This window comes from Clupea harengus, chromosome 4 (assembly GCF_900700415.2).
Source record: "Clupea harengus chromosome 4, Ch_v2.0.2, whole genome shotgun sequence".
In the NCBI taxonomy this organism is placed as follows: domain Eukaryota; kingdom Metazoa; phylum Chordata; class Actinopteri; order Clupeiformes; family Clupeidae; genus Clupea; species Clupea harengus.
Genome location: NC_045155.1, coordinates 24,326,410 through 24,344,754, shown reverse-complemented (window position 1 = coordinate 24,344,754; position 18,345 = coordinate 24,326,410). Strand labels below are relative to the sequence as shown.

The following is an 18,345-nucleotide window of genomic DNA, read 5'->3' as shown; positions in this document are numbered from 1 at the left end:
CACAGGTCCGTGTTAGCTCACCAGTCAAGACACACACTTGTGATATCCAAAGAGACAAAAGCAAGCTTAAGACCATGAATGGACGGGGCAAGAACCCACTAGTAGCTGTGAAGGAAGATGTGTGTGTGCGTGCTTGCGCAAGCATGTGTGTATGTGTGTGTGCACGCAAGTGTGTGTGAATGTGTGAGTAAGTGTGTGTAAGTATTTGTCAGTATGTGTGTAAGTATAAGTGCGTGTGTATGTATGTATGTATGTATGTATGTATGTATGTATGTATGTATGTGTGTGTGTGTGTGTGTGTGTGTGTACGCGCAAGTTTTCTGTGTGTGTGTGCGCATGCGTAATTGTGTGTATATATATGAGTGTGTGTATATATGAGTGTGTGTATATATATATGAGTGTGTGCGCATGCACAAGACAATGACTGAAAATCGAATGAAAACATACTAAAATTTAATCGTTCATAAAAGCTGGAAAATGATCATCATATTCATTGCCATTGACAGGAAAACACAGGAAACAATATTAGAGTTGGTTTTAGTACAATAGATTTTTTTCATCAGACATAAAAATCTTATTTTCCAGACTCTCGCCGCTTGGACCGCCGACACATCTGGACACATCAGGGGAGGAGCGTCAGTCTGGGGACCCAGAACTACGTCCCTCAGGAGGAGGAAGAGGAGGAGGAGGAGGAGGAGGAGGCCCAGACTCATGACAGGAGGGGCGAGGGGAGGAGTGTTACTGGGGCATTAGTCCTGGGGGGGGTGGTAATCATTAATGATGATGATGGAAGAAGGCCGTTATCTTGATTTTCAGAGTTGCTTTGATTTGGATTTGATGCAAAACCAGGAGGAGAAGCTGGAGCAGGTTGAGCCCACACTACCAGATGCTCTATATAGACATCTACAAAATCACTGCCATCCTTCCCAAAGTCTGTGAGGTTCTCTCTCATTCTTTCACACTCTCTCTCTTTTTCTCTCTCTCTCTCTGTCTCTCTGTCTGTCTGTAAGCGCAGGGGAGGATGCGGTTCTGTTCGGTTCCGTTGGCTGTGTTCGAGCGGTGCTGCACAGTTCTGTTAGCTCAAATGAGAAGGTGAGTGATGGATCCAGGGGTTTTGCGTAAAGAGAAGGTGGGGGGGGTTCTGGAGCGGTGCCGCCCCCCCACCATCTTCACCCCTCCACCGATTGGCAGCGACACGGGGAGGGGCTCCGGCTTGGCCTTTTCCGACAGTTTTCCGATGAATGGTGAGGGGGTGGGAATGCTGTCCGCTGGAGCAACAGTTCTTCATTCAGACAGCATTCTGCAGAGGAGAGTTACAGTTAGAGTTACAAAAAAACACACACACACGTCATGATGAAGATGTATTTGATCTCACTCTTGGTTATGCTGTAGGCATCACCACACTGGACAGCTAGTGCACCTGCAACTCTACACAACGTGTGTGTGTGTGTGTGTGTGTGCGCGCTCAACACCACAGCATGCACCTGCAACTCTACACAACGTGTGTGTGTGTGTGTGTGTGTGTGTGTGTGTGTGTGCGCTCAACACCACAGCATGCACCTGCAACTCTACACAACGTACGTGTGTGTGTGCGCACCAGAGCTAGGAAGTTTAATAAGTCATTGTAACCTCAGGCCCATTAAACAGATGGTTAGTTTTCTGAGAGGAACTAATGACCCACTTAAACAGCACGCCATTCTATTTTACTCCTCACACACACACACACACACCAGTTTCAGAGGTCTCGCAACCTCATAAACAGCATGCAACTACACCACTATATAAAACAAATAATAATAAATACACCCCCCCCTAAAAACACACACACGGCTCAGAGCTGCTGCGTTGGGGAGTTCTATAGTACACACACACACACCTGGCTCAGAGCTGCTGCGTTGGGAGAGTTCTAGAGTATTGAGCAGTTGGACTTCTTTTTGGCCTTCTTCTTTTCCACCGGTGTTTTTCTGTTGATCTGTCTCACCAGGTCATAGAAGATCTGTGGGAGGACACACACACACACACACACACACACACACACACACACACACACACACACACACACACACACACACACACACACACACACACACACACACACACACACACACACACACACACACACACACACACACACACACACACACACAACTTTTGTGTAATCAAGATCTGGGAGGGCCTTCAGCCAGGTGCAATCAGTGAGCATGCTACTTCCATAGGGCTGCTGCTGAAGCGTCAGCCCTCGTGCTCAGCCCTTTTCGTGTGAAGACCTTTTTGGGTAAAGACGTACAAGTCTACCTGTACAAGTCCACCGAAACAAGGTTCACAAACAAGGTAAACCTTTTCATTTTGACTCTGCCATAGCCATGTGTCACAGTAGCATCTCTGTTGTCACTGGTTGTCAAAAAAGATCACAGCGCAGCAGACGGCAGCGCAACCTGGGTAACCTCCGCTCACTTCAACAAACCTCATCTACTGTAACCTCTTTCTCTGTTGGCCTGTGGAACTGTCAGTCTGCAGTCAAGAAAGCTGATTTCATCTCAGGTTATGCCAACCACCTCTCCCTAGGGCTCTTAGCTCTCACGGAGACATGGATCACACTTGAAGACAATGCTACCCCGGCAGCACTCTCCACCAACTATGCCTTCTCCCATACTCCCCGGCCATCTGGTCGTGGAGGTGGGACGGGGCTGCTGATTTCAGACAACTGGAAATTCACTCCACTGCTGCCTGCAAACAGGTATGCCTCCTTTGAATATCATGCAATTATGGTAACTGCTCCTGTTAAAACGTATGTGATTGTTATCTACCGTCCACCAGGACAACAGGGTGATTTCGTCCATGAGCTGGACACCCTGCTGTCATCCATCCCTGAGCAGGAGTGTCCAACACTCATCCTTGGCGACATGAACATCCACCTAGACAATCCCAACTCAGCTGACTTTCGAACCCTGGTTCACTCGTTCGACCTACAACAGGTCCCCACTCCTCCAACTCACAAAGCAGGAAAAGAGCTTGACCTCATCCTTGTTCGGAACTGCACCACGGACAACCTAACGGTAACCCCTCTGCATCGCTCGGACCACTTCTTCATTCGCTTCGATGTTCGGCTCATTGAGCAACCCTCTGTCCCCCCTCCGATGGTCTCGTTCCGGCGCAACCTCCGCAACCTCTCTCCCACCCACTTTTCCTCTCTGGTTTCTTCTGCTCTTCCACCTTTATCCACTTTCTCCTCACTAGGTGTCAATGATGCCACAGAAGCTCTCTGCTCCACTCTGAGCTCATGCTTGGACAGCTTGTGTCCACTTTCCACCAGACCTGCTCGATCTACCCAGTCTCATTCGTGGCTGAGTGATACCCTCCGAACGCAGCGCTCCAATCTCAGAGCGGCTGAGAGAAAGTGGCACAAATCTGCCGCGCTGGACAATCTTGCAAGCTACCAGACACTGCTGGCCTCCTTCTCATCCAGCATCACTGCTGCTAAGAAGACTTTTTTCAATGACAAAATCAACGGTGCAACTGACGCTCGGAAACTATTCTCCACCTTCAAAACTCTGCTCTACCCTCCTCCTCCCCCCCCAGCTACTAACCTCACTGCTGATAACTTTGCTTCCTTTTTCACAGAGAAAGTGGCAGCCATCGGGCAACAGTTCGACCAACTGTCCCCCTCCCCTAAGGGCGCAACCGTCAATAGCTCATCTTTTCCTTCTTTCATCCCTCTCAGCGAGAGTGAGGTCTCCAAAATCCTAACAGGTAGCCGTCCAACTACATGCCCGCTGGACCCCATCCCATCCAACATCCTTCAAGCCATATCGCCTGCCGTCTTACCGGCAATAACACAGGTGATTAATGCTTCATTTAATTCTGGAACATTTCCTTCTCTTTTCAAAGTGGCTCGGGTAACGCCGCTGCTCAAGAAGCCGTCTCTCGATCCCACTCAGGTGGAAAACTATCGACCGGTCTCACTTCTCACGCTCCTATCTAAAACCATTGAGAGGGCAGCTTCCAAACAGGTCACCGAGTTCCTGTCAAAGAACAATCTCCTCGATCCGAACCAGTCTGGATTCAAAAGCGGTCACTCCACCGAAACAGCCCTGTTGTCTGTAATGGAGGCCTTAAAAACAGCTAGAGCAGCAGCTCAATCCTCGGCTCTCATCCTGCTTGACTTATCAGCTGCGTTTGATACAGTCAACCACCGCATCCTTCTGTCCATACTGTCAAGTATGGGCATTTCTGGCAATGCGCACTCCTGGTTTGAATCCTACCTCACTGGGCGCTCGTTCAACGTGTCATGGCAAGGTCAGCTGTCTGTACCTCACCGCCTCACCACTGGGGTGCCCCAAGGCTCGGTGATGGGACCACTTCTCTTTGCCATTTACACCACCTCGTTGGGCCCTATCATCCGCTCGCATGGTTTTTCCTACCACTGTTATGCCGATGATACTCAACTGTTTCTGTCTTTCCCTCCTGAGGACACCACGGTCTCGGCGCGGATTTCGGACTGTCTCGCTGATATATCCACATGGATGAAAAATCACCACCTTCAGCTGAACCTGGCCAAAACGGAACTGATGGTCTTCCCAGCCAAACAGGTCATCCACCACAACATCAAGATCAATACTGACTCTTTATCTCTTGCTCCATCCAAAACAGCAAGAAACCTCGGGGTCATTATTGATGACCAACTGACCTTCACGGCCCACATCGCCTCTGTCTCCAGGTCGTGCCGCTTTGCGCTATACAACATCCGCAAAATCAGGCCGTACCTAACCCAGTATGCCACCCAGCTGCTGGTGCAAACCTTGGTGAGCTCCCGCCTTGACTACTGCAACGCCCTCCTAACGGGTCTGCCGGCTTGCGTGGTGAAACCACTACAGATGATCCAGAACGCGGCGGCGCGTCTGGTGTTCAACCAACCGAAAAGGGCACACGTCACCCCGCTACTCATCGAGCTCCACTGGCTGCCAGTAGCTGCTCGCATTAAGTTCAAGTCACTTATGCTTGCCTACAGAGTGCTTACTGGTTCTGCTCCCACCTACCTAAATGCTCTTGTAAGGGCAAATGTTACACCCAGGACGCTGCGCTCGTCTAGTGAGCGTCGTTTGGCACTGCCGTCCGTGCAAGCACGGCAATCCAGACTATTTTCATTTGTAGTTCCACGTTGGTGGAACGAACTGCCTAGTACTACCAGAGCAGGGGCGTCCCTCTCTACCTTCAAGAAGCTTTTGAAGACCCAACTCTTCAGAGAGCACCTCCCCTCCTAACTGGCACCTGACTAGCGCTTAACTTGCACTTCAGCCGTTACATTCCTGCACTTCTTTTTCCTCTTTTCTAGGTTGTTGTTTTTCTAATTCTCATGTAAAGTAGTATTTATTGTTACACCATGCTTTTTTATTGCTCTTAGCTTGACTGTTCTCTCCCTTGTACGTCGCTTTGGACAAAAGCGTCTGCTAAATGACTAAATGTAAATGTAAATGTAAACACACACCTTAGCACAAACACATATGGATCCTCACTACTGATCGATTCACACCACAGGAGTGTGAGCGTGTGTGCGTGAGTGAGTGAGTGAGTGTGTGTGTGTGTGTGGGCAGAAAGGCACCTCGTTGACGTTGATCTTGGACTTGGCTGACGTCTCTAGGAAGGCACAGTTGTGTGTGTGAGTGTGTGTGTGTGTGAGTGTGTGAGTGTGTGTGTGTGTACCTCGTTGACGTTGATCTTAGACTTGGCTGACGTCTCCAGGAAGGCACAGTTGTTCCACTGGCGTGCCAGGCTCTGCCCCTGCTCCTTCCCCACCACACGCTCGTCCTCCAGGTCACACTTGTTACCCACCAGGATCATGGGCACCTGTGTGTGTGTGTGTGTGTGTGTGTGTGTGTGTGTGTGTGTGTGTGAGAGAGTGAGAGAGAGAGAGAGAGGGCAGACAGACAGGATGAGCAAACAAGATCCACACACACACACACTGTCACATGTGAGCACAAATGCATACACTCTCTTCCACTCATAAGGCAGCTCAGTGAGTTTAAACATGACCCAGAGTCAGAGTGTGTGTGTGTGTGTGTGTGTGTGTGTGTGTGTGTGTAAACATGAGCCACAGGATTTAAAGCTGGAGGACCTACATGGGGGAAGGAGATGGATACCCTAACACAGACCCAAAGTCAGTGTGTGTGTGTGTGTGCACACACACACGAGAAGAGCATAGGGACACACTCACGTCCTCCGTGTCCTTGACCCGTAGGATCTGCTGTAGGTGTGTGTGTGTGTGTGTGTGTGTGTGTGTGACACTCACGTCCTCTGTGTCCTTGACCCGTAGGATCTGTTCGCGGAGGTCCTGGAGGTCGTTGAAGGTGGACTGTGCTGTGATGGAGTAGACCAGAGCGAAGCCCTGACCGTTCTTCATGTAGAGGTCCCGCATCGCTGTGAACTGCTCCTAAACACACACACACACACACACACACAGCGTTTAAAGTCATGCATGGCCATTAGCTGCTCCTAAACACACACACACACACACACAGCATTAAAAGTCCTGCATGACCATTAACTGCTCCTAAACACACACACACACACACGCACGCAGTTAAAAGTCCTGCATGGCCATTAACTGCTCCTAAACACACACACACACACACACACACACACACACACACACACACACACACACACACACACAGCGTTAAAAGTCCTGCATAGCCATTAGCTGCTCCTAAACACACACACACACACACACACACACACAGCGTTAAAAGTCCTGCATGGCCATTAACTGCTCCTAAACACACAATGCAAACACCCCTCCCTGCATGGCAATTAACTGTGTACCCCCCCCCACACACCCCCCCCCCCCACACACACACACACACACACACACACACACACACAATGCCTAAATGGCTGCTTCAGGAGTACGATTATGCAGAGAATCATGGGTTACTGAATTGATCTGTGCAGAGCTTTATGGTTTTCAGGTGTGTGTGTGCAAATATGGGCCCCTTGTGGAAAGGCACAGGGTGTGCCCGTGTGCCTATATACGGAGTCTTACGGCAGGGCAGATTATGAGAGTGTGTGTGTGTGTGTGTGTGTGTGTGTGTGTGTGTGTGTGTGTGTTCTGGGTTAACACAGCACTAAGGCTCTGATGTGGCTCTCGAGGGGACTGCTAAAGTAGAACACAGTTCTCATCTTCAGAGGTGTGTGTGTGTGTGTGAAGCCCAAAGGGTTTTAAACCTCCTTTATCTGGTCCATTTCCTGTGCGGTTGTGGCAGTTTTGCTTGGGGAGGAAAGGAGTCTAATGGCCAATGGACACCATCAATGGCCAGAACACCAGAAGCTGACATTTACAGCTTCAGTGTGAGTGTGTGTGTGTGTGTGTGTGTACTTACTGTTCCTGCCGTGTCTAGAATCTCAAGCATACACTGCTGCCCATCCACTTCAACTTGCTGTAGAGAGACAGAAAGAAAGAAAGAAAGAAAGAAAGAATGGGAGAGATGAGAGGTAGGAGACGAGTCATGAATGAGAATCAGAGTCACCATTATCTGGATTGCAGTAGCAGAGGTGTGTTTGTGTGTGTGTGTGTGTGTGTGTGTGTGTGTGTGTGTTTTAAAGTCTTCTGGATTGCAGTAGCAGAGGTGTGTGTGTGTGTGTGTGTGTGTGTGTGTGTGTTTTAAAGTCTTCTGGATTGCAGTAGCAGAGGTGTGTGTGTGTGTGTGTGTGTGTGTGTGTGTGTGTGTGTTTTAAAGTCTTCTGGATTGCAGTAGCAGAGGTGTGTGTGTGTGTGTGTTTTAAAGTCTTCTGGATTGCAGTAGCAGAGGTGTGTTTGTGTGTGTGTATTGAAGTCTTCTGGATTGCAGTAGCAGAGGTGTGTGTGTGTTTGGCCGTCTCCAGGCGGTGTGTGTTTGGCTGATACCCTCACCATGCGGGTGTGCGAGTGTGTGTTTCATTGATGCCTTCACTAGGTAGGGGTGTGTGTGTGTGTGTGTGTGGTTGATGCACTCACCTTCCTGTAAGAGTCTTCTATTGTGGGGTCGTACTTCTCCACGAATATACCCTGAACAAACTGAACTGTCTGCACACAGAACACAAGAAACACACATTAATATATATATTTTTTTAAAACACCACACACACACATATTAATAAACACACACCCCAATACATGTGCATGCAGTGCGCACACACACACACACACATTAATATAAAAAACACACACAAATATAAAAAAACACACATTAATATAAAAAACACACATTAATATAAAAAACAAACACACACACACACACACACACACACACACACACACACGCACTGACCAGTGCAGACTTGCCCACTCCTCCTGAGCCGAGCACCACTAGCTTGTATTCACGCATGGTGGGGAGACTTCAGTGGACAGCACTGCAACCTGCAGGACAGGAGGGGGAAAACACACACACACACACACACGTTTACACTTCTGTCTGTACACACATCTGTTGATCCTTTAGAAAATAGGAAACTCAGGATGTAAGACCCAAGATACCACACACACACACTCCCATGAAGATATCAGTCACACACACACACTCCCATGAAGACATCAGTCACACACACACACTCGCATGAAGACATCAGATCACACACACACAAACACGAAGACATCAGACGACACACACACACCTCTAGAATGAGCTTAAGGTCTTCTACGATAGGGGCTCATACTAAAACACACTCATGTGAGCTCATAGGTGTGAACGTGTGGCAACTGCACAAGCTTGTGTGTGTGTTTGCAAAATGAGCTCAGCCGTACATAGACACACAGACACAGAGAGACAGACAGAGAGAGAGAGGTATCTGAGCAACAGCCATATAAGGGCTTTGAAAGTGTCAGATGCACAGATAAGCAGACCGCTCACCAAGACCACCCACCCACCCACACACACACAGTTTCCTTTTAACCTCAGAGTCGCTGGTTAACCTTATGCTACCTTGGGCCTTTTGGGATCAGGGGAAACACTATACGCGGAAGATTTAAAAAAAACAAGCTTGGAATATGAAAGAAATACTTGCAATAAGTTGTAACAGTTTGTCACTGCACATTCAACAGATAGGATTTATTCTCCTCAAGTCAAAGTCAAACACTCAAAGAATACCCTAAAGCACAGCCCTCGTCACCTCAGCAGCCGCTGGCCACATCCATCACTCACACACACACACACACACACACACACACACACACACACACACACACACACACACACACACACACACACACACACACACACACACACACACACACACACACACACACACACACACACACACACACACACACCACCTTGCTAGTAGCTTATGAAGGAACCTTGTGGCTAACACCTTTGCTGCTTATCTTGTCGGAGCACATTTCTTTTCACACCCAAAAGAAAGCATTCAAATATGAAGTTAACGGACCTGACTCGTAGCACGGACACACACACACACACAAGAAAAAGCATTCAAATATGGGGTATCGCGCTCTTCTGTCCCAGATGATCATGATGGCATCGGCCCACCCCGACTGGGTACACACCAGTTAGAAAACTTAACATAACACAAGCTAACGGACCTGACTCGCAGCACGGACACACACACACAAGATAAAGGTTATAGTTTAAGTGATAAATGTCTTGAAGATTGTCAGTTTATAAAACTGTCCATAGAGAGGCTAGTCAAATCCAACTGAGGTGCATGATTACCACACACACACTCTCCTTCAATAGGCTACTGAGCTTGCATGGTCCACCAAATACAGGACAGCCGTGTGTGTGTGTGTGTAAGAAAGCCAATGGTAGTGAAGATCAACATCACTCTTTTCAGACAGACCAAACAAAGACTAAAGTGGGTGTCTTTAAACCAGCCTCTGTGTGTGTGTGTGTGTGTGTGTGTGTGTGGTCAGTAAAGAGGACATAGGCACCATCTTGGTCTGACAGCTTTATGGAGGAGACAGAATTCCAGTACCTCAACACTGTTGCCAACGCTGCTTGTTTACTGGTGGATGGGAGTGTGTGTGTGTGTGTGAGAGCGTGTGTGTGTGTGTGGGAGTGTGTGTGAGCGAGCGTGGGGTGGGGACAGGTGAGCGGTCACTAGGCCTCAACACAAAGCTGAGAGAGAGAGGTCAGTAGAGTTGTGTGTGGGCATCAGGAGTGCAGATAGGGTTAGCTGAGGAGTGATACGGGCCCTCGTGCCCAGGAGATGTGAGAGTGTGTGTGTGTGTGTGTGAGAGAGACAGGAGCCCCCTAACTGCCCATAGTTGCCCCCTCAGTGCCTGTCACTCCAGCCTCGCCGCCCTTGTGAATGCTGGCACGGACACAGCAGCTCATTGTGTCACATCCTACTCCTCTCTACAGCACACACACACACACACACACACACACACACACACACACACACACACACACACACACACACACACACACACACACACACACACACACACACACACACTATAGGTTCTGGTCTGACAATCAAAAAGCAGCTCTTTGAAGGTGCCAGTTCCTACAGAGGAATGCCATTGGTCAGCTACAGAGTACAGAGGAAAGGCATTGGTCAGCTTGGTGAGAAAATGGAGATGATTGGCTCGTTTCGTTGCCAGTGTTACCCTTTGTGCAGCCTCCTGAACCAGGGTGGCATGGCAGAGGTGGCACACAGAGGCACAGATATAGTGCTCATAGTATTAACACTGTGTGTCTGAGATATGGTGCTCATAGCATTAACCCTGTGTGTGTGGGTGTGTGTGTGACATGGTGCTCATAGCATTAACACTGTGTGTGTGTGTGTGTGTGTGATGGTGCTCATAGTATTAACACTGTGTGTGTGTGTGTGTGATATGGTGCTCATAGTATTAACACTGTGTGTGTGTGTGTGTGTGTGATATGGTGCTCATAGTATTAACACTGTGTGTGTGTGTGAGACCCTTCTAGCCAAGACATACTTCCTGTCTGCAACCGGTAACGTCCCAGTCTTACTGAACAACTGACTGGACAACTTCCTGCATGGATGTGGAGTGACACCACACACACACACACACGGTTTGAAGTTATAACAAATTTTGAACCATAATTCCCTCTGTGTGTCTGTGTGTCTGTGTGTCTGTGTGTCTGTGTGTCTGTGTGTCTGTGTGTCTGTGTGTCTGTGTGTCTGTGTGTCTGTGTGTCTGTGTGTCTGTGTGTCTGTGACGGGTGTCTGTGACGGGTGTCTACTCTTGACGAACCCAATGCCAAACTCTTGAGCTTGAGCGCGGCGTCAACGTTGGCCACGGAGGAGGAGACATCTTAGACCACAGAGTAAATATATTTAAATTAAATCAATGCAAATGACTACCACAGCCAATCCATCCTCCATCAAAGCATAAGGAGACGTCTGAGCTCTGATTAATACTGACCACAAACACACACACACACACACACACAATATGCAGCTTTTGTTTCTGAGAATCACATTAGAAGTGTCAGACTCATCCCACATGAACCGGGCGGGTAAAAATAAGCACTGGGGTGTGTGTGTGCGCTTCCTCTAAAGAGCACAGGAAGAGGACAGCAGACAGGGAGAGCATGACTGACACATCATGAGATTATGAATGAATCAGCCACCTCACTCAGTCACACACACACACCCTAAACATGCAAGGGTTTGACTCAAGGGCTCACACAGACATATTGTAGACACACACACCCACACTTTATTAAGGGTGCTGGAATTGAGCATTTGCTGATCACTCCTGCAGGATTAATCCAGTGTATGGAACACAAACACACTTCTGGTCCAGTGTATGGAACACACACACACTTCTGGTCCAGTGTATGACACACACACTTATTTGTGAATTTTCAAACTATTTTCACCATTCATATTAATCTCTCTCTCTCTCTCTCTCTCTCTCTCTCTCTCTCTCTCTCTCTCTCTCTCACTCTCTCACTCTCTCACTCTCTCACTGGGGGCTACAGAGGGAAGCGTCCAGATCTTTCACACAGTCCTAGACAAGTGACACATTACAGAGTACCATGCTAACTTCCCCCTAACCTGCTCATGAAGCTCTAGTCACCCATCACCATAGAAACTCCCCCCTCACCTGCTCATGAAGCTCTAGTCACCCATTACAGAGTACCATAGACACTTCCCCTCACAGTGGCTATGGCCATTAAGGCAAAGCAAAAACAGCAGTTATGAGTGACAGTTTCGCTGAAGTGTTTCAACTGTTCCAAGTTAAATGTGGTGATGGGTGTCAAATGACACACACACACACACACACACACACACAGATAGAGAAGTGAAACCTGCATCTGCAGCCACATGAAGATCTGTCTTTACACAAACCACTCAAGCCAACCAACAAAACACCCATGCAGGCTCAACACACACCACCAGTACCAACATCACCTCACAGTGCAGTACACACACTCATCTCTCTCTGTCTCTCACTCACACACACACACACACACACACCACACACACACACACACACACACACACACACACACACACACACACACACACACACACACACACACACACACACACACACACACACAGTTTAGGTCAAGCTGCTTGCAGATTGTCAACCGTGTGTGTGTGTGTGTGTGTGTGTGTGTGTGTGTGTGTGGTCCTGTTGAGATGGTAAGGAAGCTAGAGTGTGTGTGTGTGTGTGTGTGTGTGTGTGTCCAGAACCAATCAGGGCACCACAGCCTTAATGGGCTGGAGGCTGGTGATGGGATCTTGCCCCTAGATTTGCCCTAATTGCCCTGTCCACAGAAACCTGCTGACTACTGCGTCTCTGACCAGCTGTCAAGAGGTGACAGACAGGTCTGCGTCTCCCCCCCCCCCCCCCACACACACACACACACACACACACACACACACACACACACACATCTGAATCTTAAACAGTGTCTCTGTCAGGCTGAATCTGAATCTTAAACAAATTTGTATATCAGTATTAAACACACACACACACACACCTGAATCTCAAAAAAGATTAGAAATATGTTGGCCTCTTAAACACATTAACACACACAGACATGTCAGGACCTCACTCACTCACTCACTCACTCACTCACTCACTCACTCACTCACTCACTCACTCACTCACTCACTCATTCCCCTCAAACACAGGCTCTTGTGTGTGGAGCTGCACCCAGAACTCTAAAAAAGAATCTAGGAGACAGTGGAGACCCACACAGTCCTCCAGCACGGTCTCAGACCAAGGCCTGTTGCCCCAGCGACGCTGGAACTAGAACCGGCAGAGGATGGCCATTCTGAGGATGGAACTGTAGGCTGGGTTGCCAAGAGACCCATGACAACACAAACAGGCAAAGCCACTGGACTCTCAGAAAGAGCCTATTCTGCACACCAAATACTACTGCACATTCTCTCAAAATATACTGGAAAATAAACACACCAGCAACACTAAATACAACACATACCTGAACCTCAAACTTGGCGGTGGCAAGTTGGTGACCAAATTTTGGCACACACAAACACACACCTCCTCCTTTTGCCCTTCCAAACACAGACAGAGTTTAACAACCTCTGGCAAGCTCATGGCAGATATAATGCTGTCCTGTTGGTGTAAACCAAGACCTGTCCTGCTGTTCAGTCACACATAACAGGACTCATTTCAACAGGGCTATTAGAGGGCGACAAACACCTGAGTCGATCTCAGGACACACAGGCCTACACCACTCATTTCTGAGTCGATCTCAGGACACTACACACAGGCCCACACCACTCATTTCAGAGTCGATCTCAGGACACACAGGCCCACACCACTCATTTCAGAGTCGATCTCAGGACATTACACACAGGCCTACACCACTCATTTCAGAGTCTATCTAAGGTCAGGGCAAGAAAGCTACCATAACAACAACTTTCAAACTGAATCCGACTCCAACGGGGAAGGCTGCAGGATTAGCAATAACACTATTGTATTTCCCTGGTTATTATAGGACAAAGTACATTATAAAGCCATTCTGCGCTCATAAAATCCCTTACTGTTCAGCAAACAGCTACAATAAAGATTATCTTTATTGTTATGTTTCCAGGTGACCCTGGTATAGCCGGCTCAAATTCACCTGACAGTCAATATCAAAGAAGACAGGCAGAAAACGGACAAGGACAACCATAAAGGTGGAACAGCAACCCAGGAGCGGACAGTCGCTGCTGCGAGAACTGAATGTCAGGCTCACGCGCCAGGCTGTCGGGGCTAAACGTTAACGCCAAGAATGCCGCCGCGCTCTTCCGGAGGCTCGCGCGGTCACTCCAGGCGCACAGCACCGACACCAGGAGTCAGGTGTGCCAAATAGGCCACTCTGGGCCACGTAATGAGTACACAGCCACACCTAGAAAGCGCAAGCGGCGTCACGAGACTCGGGGTGCCCAGATCACCCGGTAAAAATATACTACCATCTCCTGGCCATGGCTCCCGACACGTCCTGCCTCATGCGGAGGCTCACCATCGTTCCAAGCCCCCTTGCCAAACATGCCAAACTACACTCCGGGAGTTTAAGAGAAATGTATCTTATCAAAACCAAACTCTAGCATGGGGCGGGCGCTCTAGACCCTGCCGGTGGCAATGTGTTAGCCTAAGCCAACACACACAAACAACAGGCTAACTGGACAAAAACAAGTCCTAGTTAAAACATATGAATACCATTGAAGTCACTTGCAACCAATCCGAACAGAGCGGACGGCAAGAAAAAGATCAAGTTGGCTAACGTTAGCCAAATTAGCTAGTTAACTCACATGGACCCGAGTCTGCAACTGTTTAATGTGATCAGTTTCAGGAATTAATGATAAGTCCTACTCAACTTGCAAACTAGTCAAATGACTAGCTGACCTTAGAAGGTTAGCACAAAATATCTGCCTGATTTGTTGGTTTACTTCGCTAATTAGCCAAGCTGCTCTGGTACAAGCGGACAAGTCTGACTAACATTTATGTGCAAGTAGGTTAACGTTGTTTTAAAATACAGCTCAGTCCAAAATACATTTTAGGTGAACGTAACATGTCACAAACCACACGATAAACGACACACACCTTTTGAGGTGAATAAAAGCTTTGCTGCTTTTATAGTGGACACATCAGTTTAAACTAGCCTCTAGCTAACGAAGTGGAAGAGGCCAATCAATGGATTTTACGTTATGAAAGAGCCGGTCCCATGCAGTCAATGACAAACATATCCTGATAACACACAGATATTAACACGTATTTTATGTACAATCGCAATGTTATTAAAATGGGCATTTCGAAACAGTCTCTAAAGTTACAACTCTCCACAAGTTGTTAAGTTGGCTAATTAGCGCCAGATCAGTGCTCCAGCCCAACCCTGGCTAGACAGCAGCTCACTGGCTAACTGTAGCTAGCTGACTGCTGCAAATAGACAGACACGGACAACCCCCAAGAGGCTAAGATACCAGTGATAAACACAACTATTTTAAATTATTCTTGTTGTTTTTGTCCTGCCGAAACTGAAAAAAACAACATTAATCTGGGCATTCGATATCTCGCCGCCATGTTCACCTCTCTAGCTAGTTGCTGATTCGGGCTCAACACTTCGCTCTAGCCTAGCAGCATACTAGCTTAGCATACTAGCTTAGCAGGCTAACAAGCAGCCTCCCTTCCACCCGGCCTGGACTTCAGAAGTAACGTTAGCTCCGCTCAGTTCAGAATCAGTGTCAGTCTGGACCCATATTTGACGTCGTGAACAAATTCTGTCTAGCAAAGCAACTTCATATTTGAGTGATGCGTGCTCGGGGTGTTTGAAACTTAACACTTGGCTATGCCAAAGATCTATTTGGGAGAGGGAGATTCAAAGGGTAAAGTTAACTGTTACTCACCGTATCTTGCTCTCCCCGCCGTTCCACCAACAGATCCGCTCCTGGCTCGGCGCTGCACACGTCACACGTCATTCCCCAGTCTCCCACTCGGCGTCCTTAAATGGGCAACGTTGAAAATGTGCTGAGATGGAGCACACATCCAGGGTAGTCTGCCTGCCGGAGCAGAGGGACAATGTGCTGAGACGGAGCACACATCCAGGGCAGTGACTCGCCGGAGCAGAGGGACGATGCCGGTGTTCAAGCTCCGGCAGACGCATTAGGTGCTCGTTTTAAAACTTAGCAGAAAACTGTTTAAGAAATTTAATATTTTTCTTCAAAGTGCTGTTTCACGAGGGCAATGACGAGGATGTGTGGGATTAACTAAAGAAAACATGAAGGAAAAAACAAATATACTTCTCAAGGGAGGTTATTAGAGATTGAGGTTATGAGATTCTCATTTCGCCTTTGCAGGACATGTAAAATAAACGTAGGCTACAGTATGAAATACGATAAATACAAATAAATATAGCATAACCTGAATATATGTATCATGCTGTGAAACATATTCAGTAGCATGATGTGTATATATCTAGAGTGTGGCAGATGCCTGTGGGTGATGGATGTGGGCTATACAGATTGGAAAAGCTGATGTGTGTGTGTGCATGTGTGTCTGCGTTTGTGTGTGTGTGCACATATTTTTCTCTGTGTGTGTGTGTGTGCATGTGTATGTTTGCCTGTGTGAATGTGTGCATGTTTGTCTGAGTGTGTGTGTATGTGTTTGTTTGTGTTATTGTATGTGTACAGGCGTGTCGATGTGTGTGTAAGCAGCAGTGCAGTTGTGTGTGTGTATGTGTTTGCATGTGCATGGTTGTGTGAGTTTGTTTGACTGTTTGTGTGCAGGCGTGTCTATGTGTGTGTGTGCAAGCAGCAGTGCAGTGGTGATTGTGTGTGTGCAGGCGTGTCTATGTGTGTGTTTTGTGTGTTTTGTTACGACTCTGGCGGGTCTAGGCCCGCCCCATGATATATGCATGCCTGTTCTGTCTCTACAGCAGGAAATTGGAAGCAGGTGTATCAAGCAGGTGTATCAGTGATTTGATGGGCTACAAAAGCCCTGGCCAGCCGGAAGACGGGAGAGCTTTGGATTCCCGGCATTTGGTTACCGTTGGACAGCGAGTGGTTTTGGATACTCGTTGGTTTTGGATTGGTCGTTGGATTTTGGATTATCGCCGTCGTTTGTTTTATATTATCCTTGAACTGACTGTACATTACATCTTTGGTTTCTATTCACAACACTGACATTCACCACACGTTTGCCTATAATTAATAGATAAATATAAACTTGTAATCATTAATAAATAACTTATTATTACTATTATCATAAATTCTGCGTGGCCTCCCCTTTATGTTTCGTGCATTGAGCCGGCACGTAACACTATAGTGTGTGTGTAAGCAGCAGTGCAGCGGTGTGTGTGTGTGTGTGTGTAAGCAGCAGTGCAGTGGTGTGTGTTTGTGTGTGTGTGTGTGTGTGTGTAACCAGCAGTGGTGTGTGTGTGTGTAAGCAGCAGTGCAGTGGTGTGTGTGTGTGTGTGTGTGTGTGTGTAAGCAGCAGTGCAGTGGTGTGTGTGTGTGTGTGTGTATGTGTGTGTGTAAGCAGCAGTGCAGTGGTGTGTGTGTGTGTGTGTGTGTGTGTGTGTGTAAGCAGCAGTGCAGTGGTGTGTGTGTGTGTGTGGTGTGTGTGTGTGTAAGCAGCAGTGCAGTGGTGTGTGTGTGTGTGTGTGTGTGTGTGTGTGTGTGTAAGCAGCAGTGCAGTGGTGTGTGTGTGTGTGTGTGTGTGTGTGTGTGTAAGCAGCAGTGCAGTGGTGTGTGTGTGTGTGTGGTGTGTGTGTGTAAGCAGCAGTGCAGTGGTGTGTGTGTGTGGTGTGTGTGTGTAAGCAGCAGTGCGTGGTGTGTGTGTGTGTGTGTGTGTGTGTGTGTGTGTGTGTGTGTGTGTGTGTGTAAGCAGCAGTGCAGTGGTGTGTGTGTGTGTGTGTGTGTGTGTGTGTGTGTGTGTGTGTGTAAGCAGCAGTGCAGTGGTGTGTGTATGTGTGTGTGTAAGCAGCAGTGCAGTGCAGTGGTGTGTGTGTGTGTAAGCAGCAGTGCAGTGGTGTGTGTGTGTGTGTGTGTAAGCAGCAGTGCAGTGGTGTGTGTGTGTGTAAGCAGCAGTGCAGTGGTGCGTGTGTGTGTGTGTGTGTGTGTAAGCAGCAGTGCAGTGGTGTGTGTGTGTGTGTGTAAGCAGCAGTGCAGTGGTGTGTGTGTGTGTGTGTGTGTAAGCAGCAGTGCAGTGGTGTGTGTGTGTGTGTGTGTGTAAGCAGCAGTGCAGTGGTGTGTGTGTGTGTGTGTAAGCAGCAGTGCAGTGGTGTGTGTGTGTGTGTGTGTAAGCAGCAGTGCAGTGGTGTGTGTGTGTAAGCAGCAGTGCAGTGGTGTGTGTGTGTGTGTGTAAGCAGCAGTGCAGTGGTGTGTGTGTGTGTGTGTAAGCAGCAGTGCAGTGGTGTG

General features: G+C 48.1%; 1 protein-coding gene across 2 annotated transcripts; it reads right to left on the bottom strand.

Moving 5' to 3' along the window:
• Positions 1-436: 436 nt before the first annotated feature.
• rap1aa (RAP1A, member of RAS oncogene family a) lies at positions 437-15,923 on the bottom strand. 2 transcript variants are annotated; one of them, XM_012829767.3, is made up of 8 exons: positions 15,835-15,923; positions 8,304-8,392; positions 7,991-8,059; positions 7,377-7,433; positions 6,287-6,427; positions 5,701-5,844; positions 1,877-1,996; positions 437-1,300 (listed from the first exon to the last, which is right to left on the bottom strand). In XM_012829767.3, exons 2-7 carry the CDS (start codon positions 8,358-8,360, stop codon positions 1,907-1,909), a joined length of 558 nt encoding a protein of 185 aa, XP_012685221.1. In that variant the 5' UTR covers positions 8,361-8,392; positions 15,835-15,923; the 3' UTR covers positions 437-1,300; positions 1,877-1,906. The 2 variants fall into 2 exon arrangements, with proteins under 2 accessions (XP_012685221.1, XP_012685222.1); XM_012829768.3 differs by lacking the exon at positions 15,835-15,923 and adding an exon at positions 15,518-15,629.
• Positions 15,924-18,345: the final 2,422 nt, after the last annotated feature.

Coding starts and splice junctions, on each gene's coding strand:
- rap1aa (XM_012829767.3), bottom strand. CDS start 8,360: ATGCGTGAATACAAGCTAGTGGTGCTCGGCTCAGGAGGAGTGGGCAAG. Junction 6,428..7,376: donor TTCTAGACACGGCAGGAACA/GTAAGTACACAC, acceptor GTGTGTGTTTAG/GAGCAGTTCACAGCGATGCG. Junction 1,997..5,700: donor CTAAGATCAACGTCAACGAG/GTACACACACAC, acceptor GTCCTCCCACAG/ATCTTCTATGACCTGGTGAG.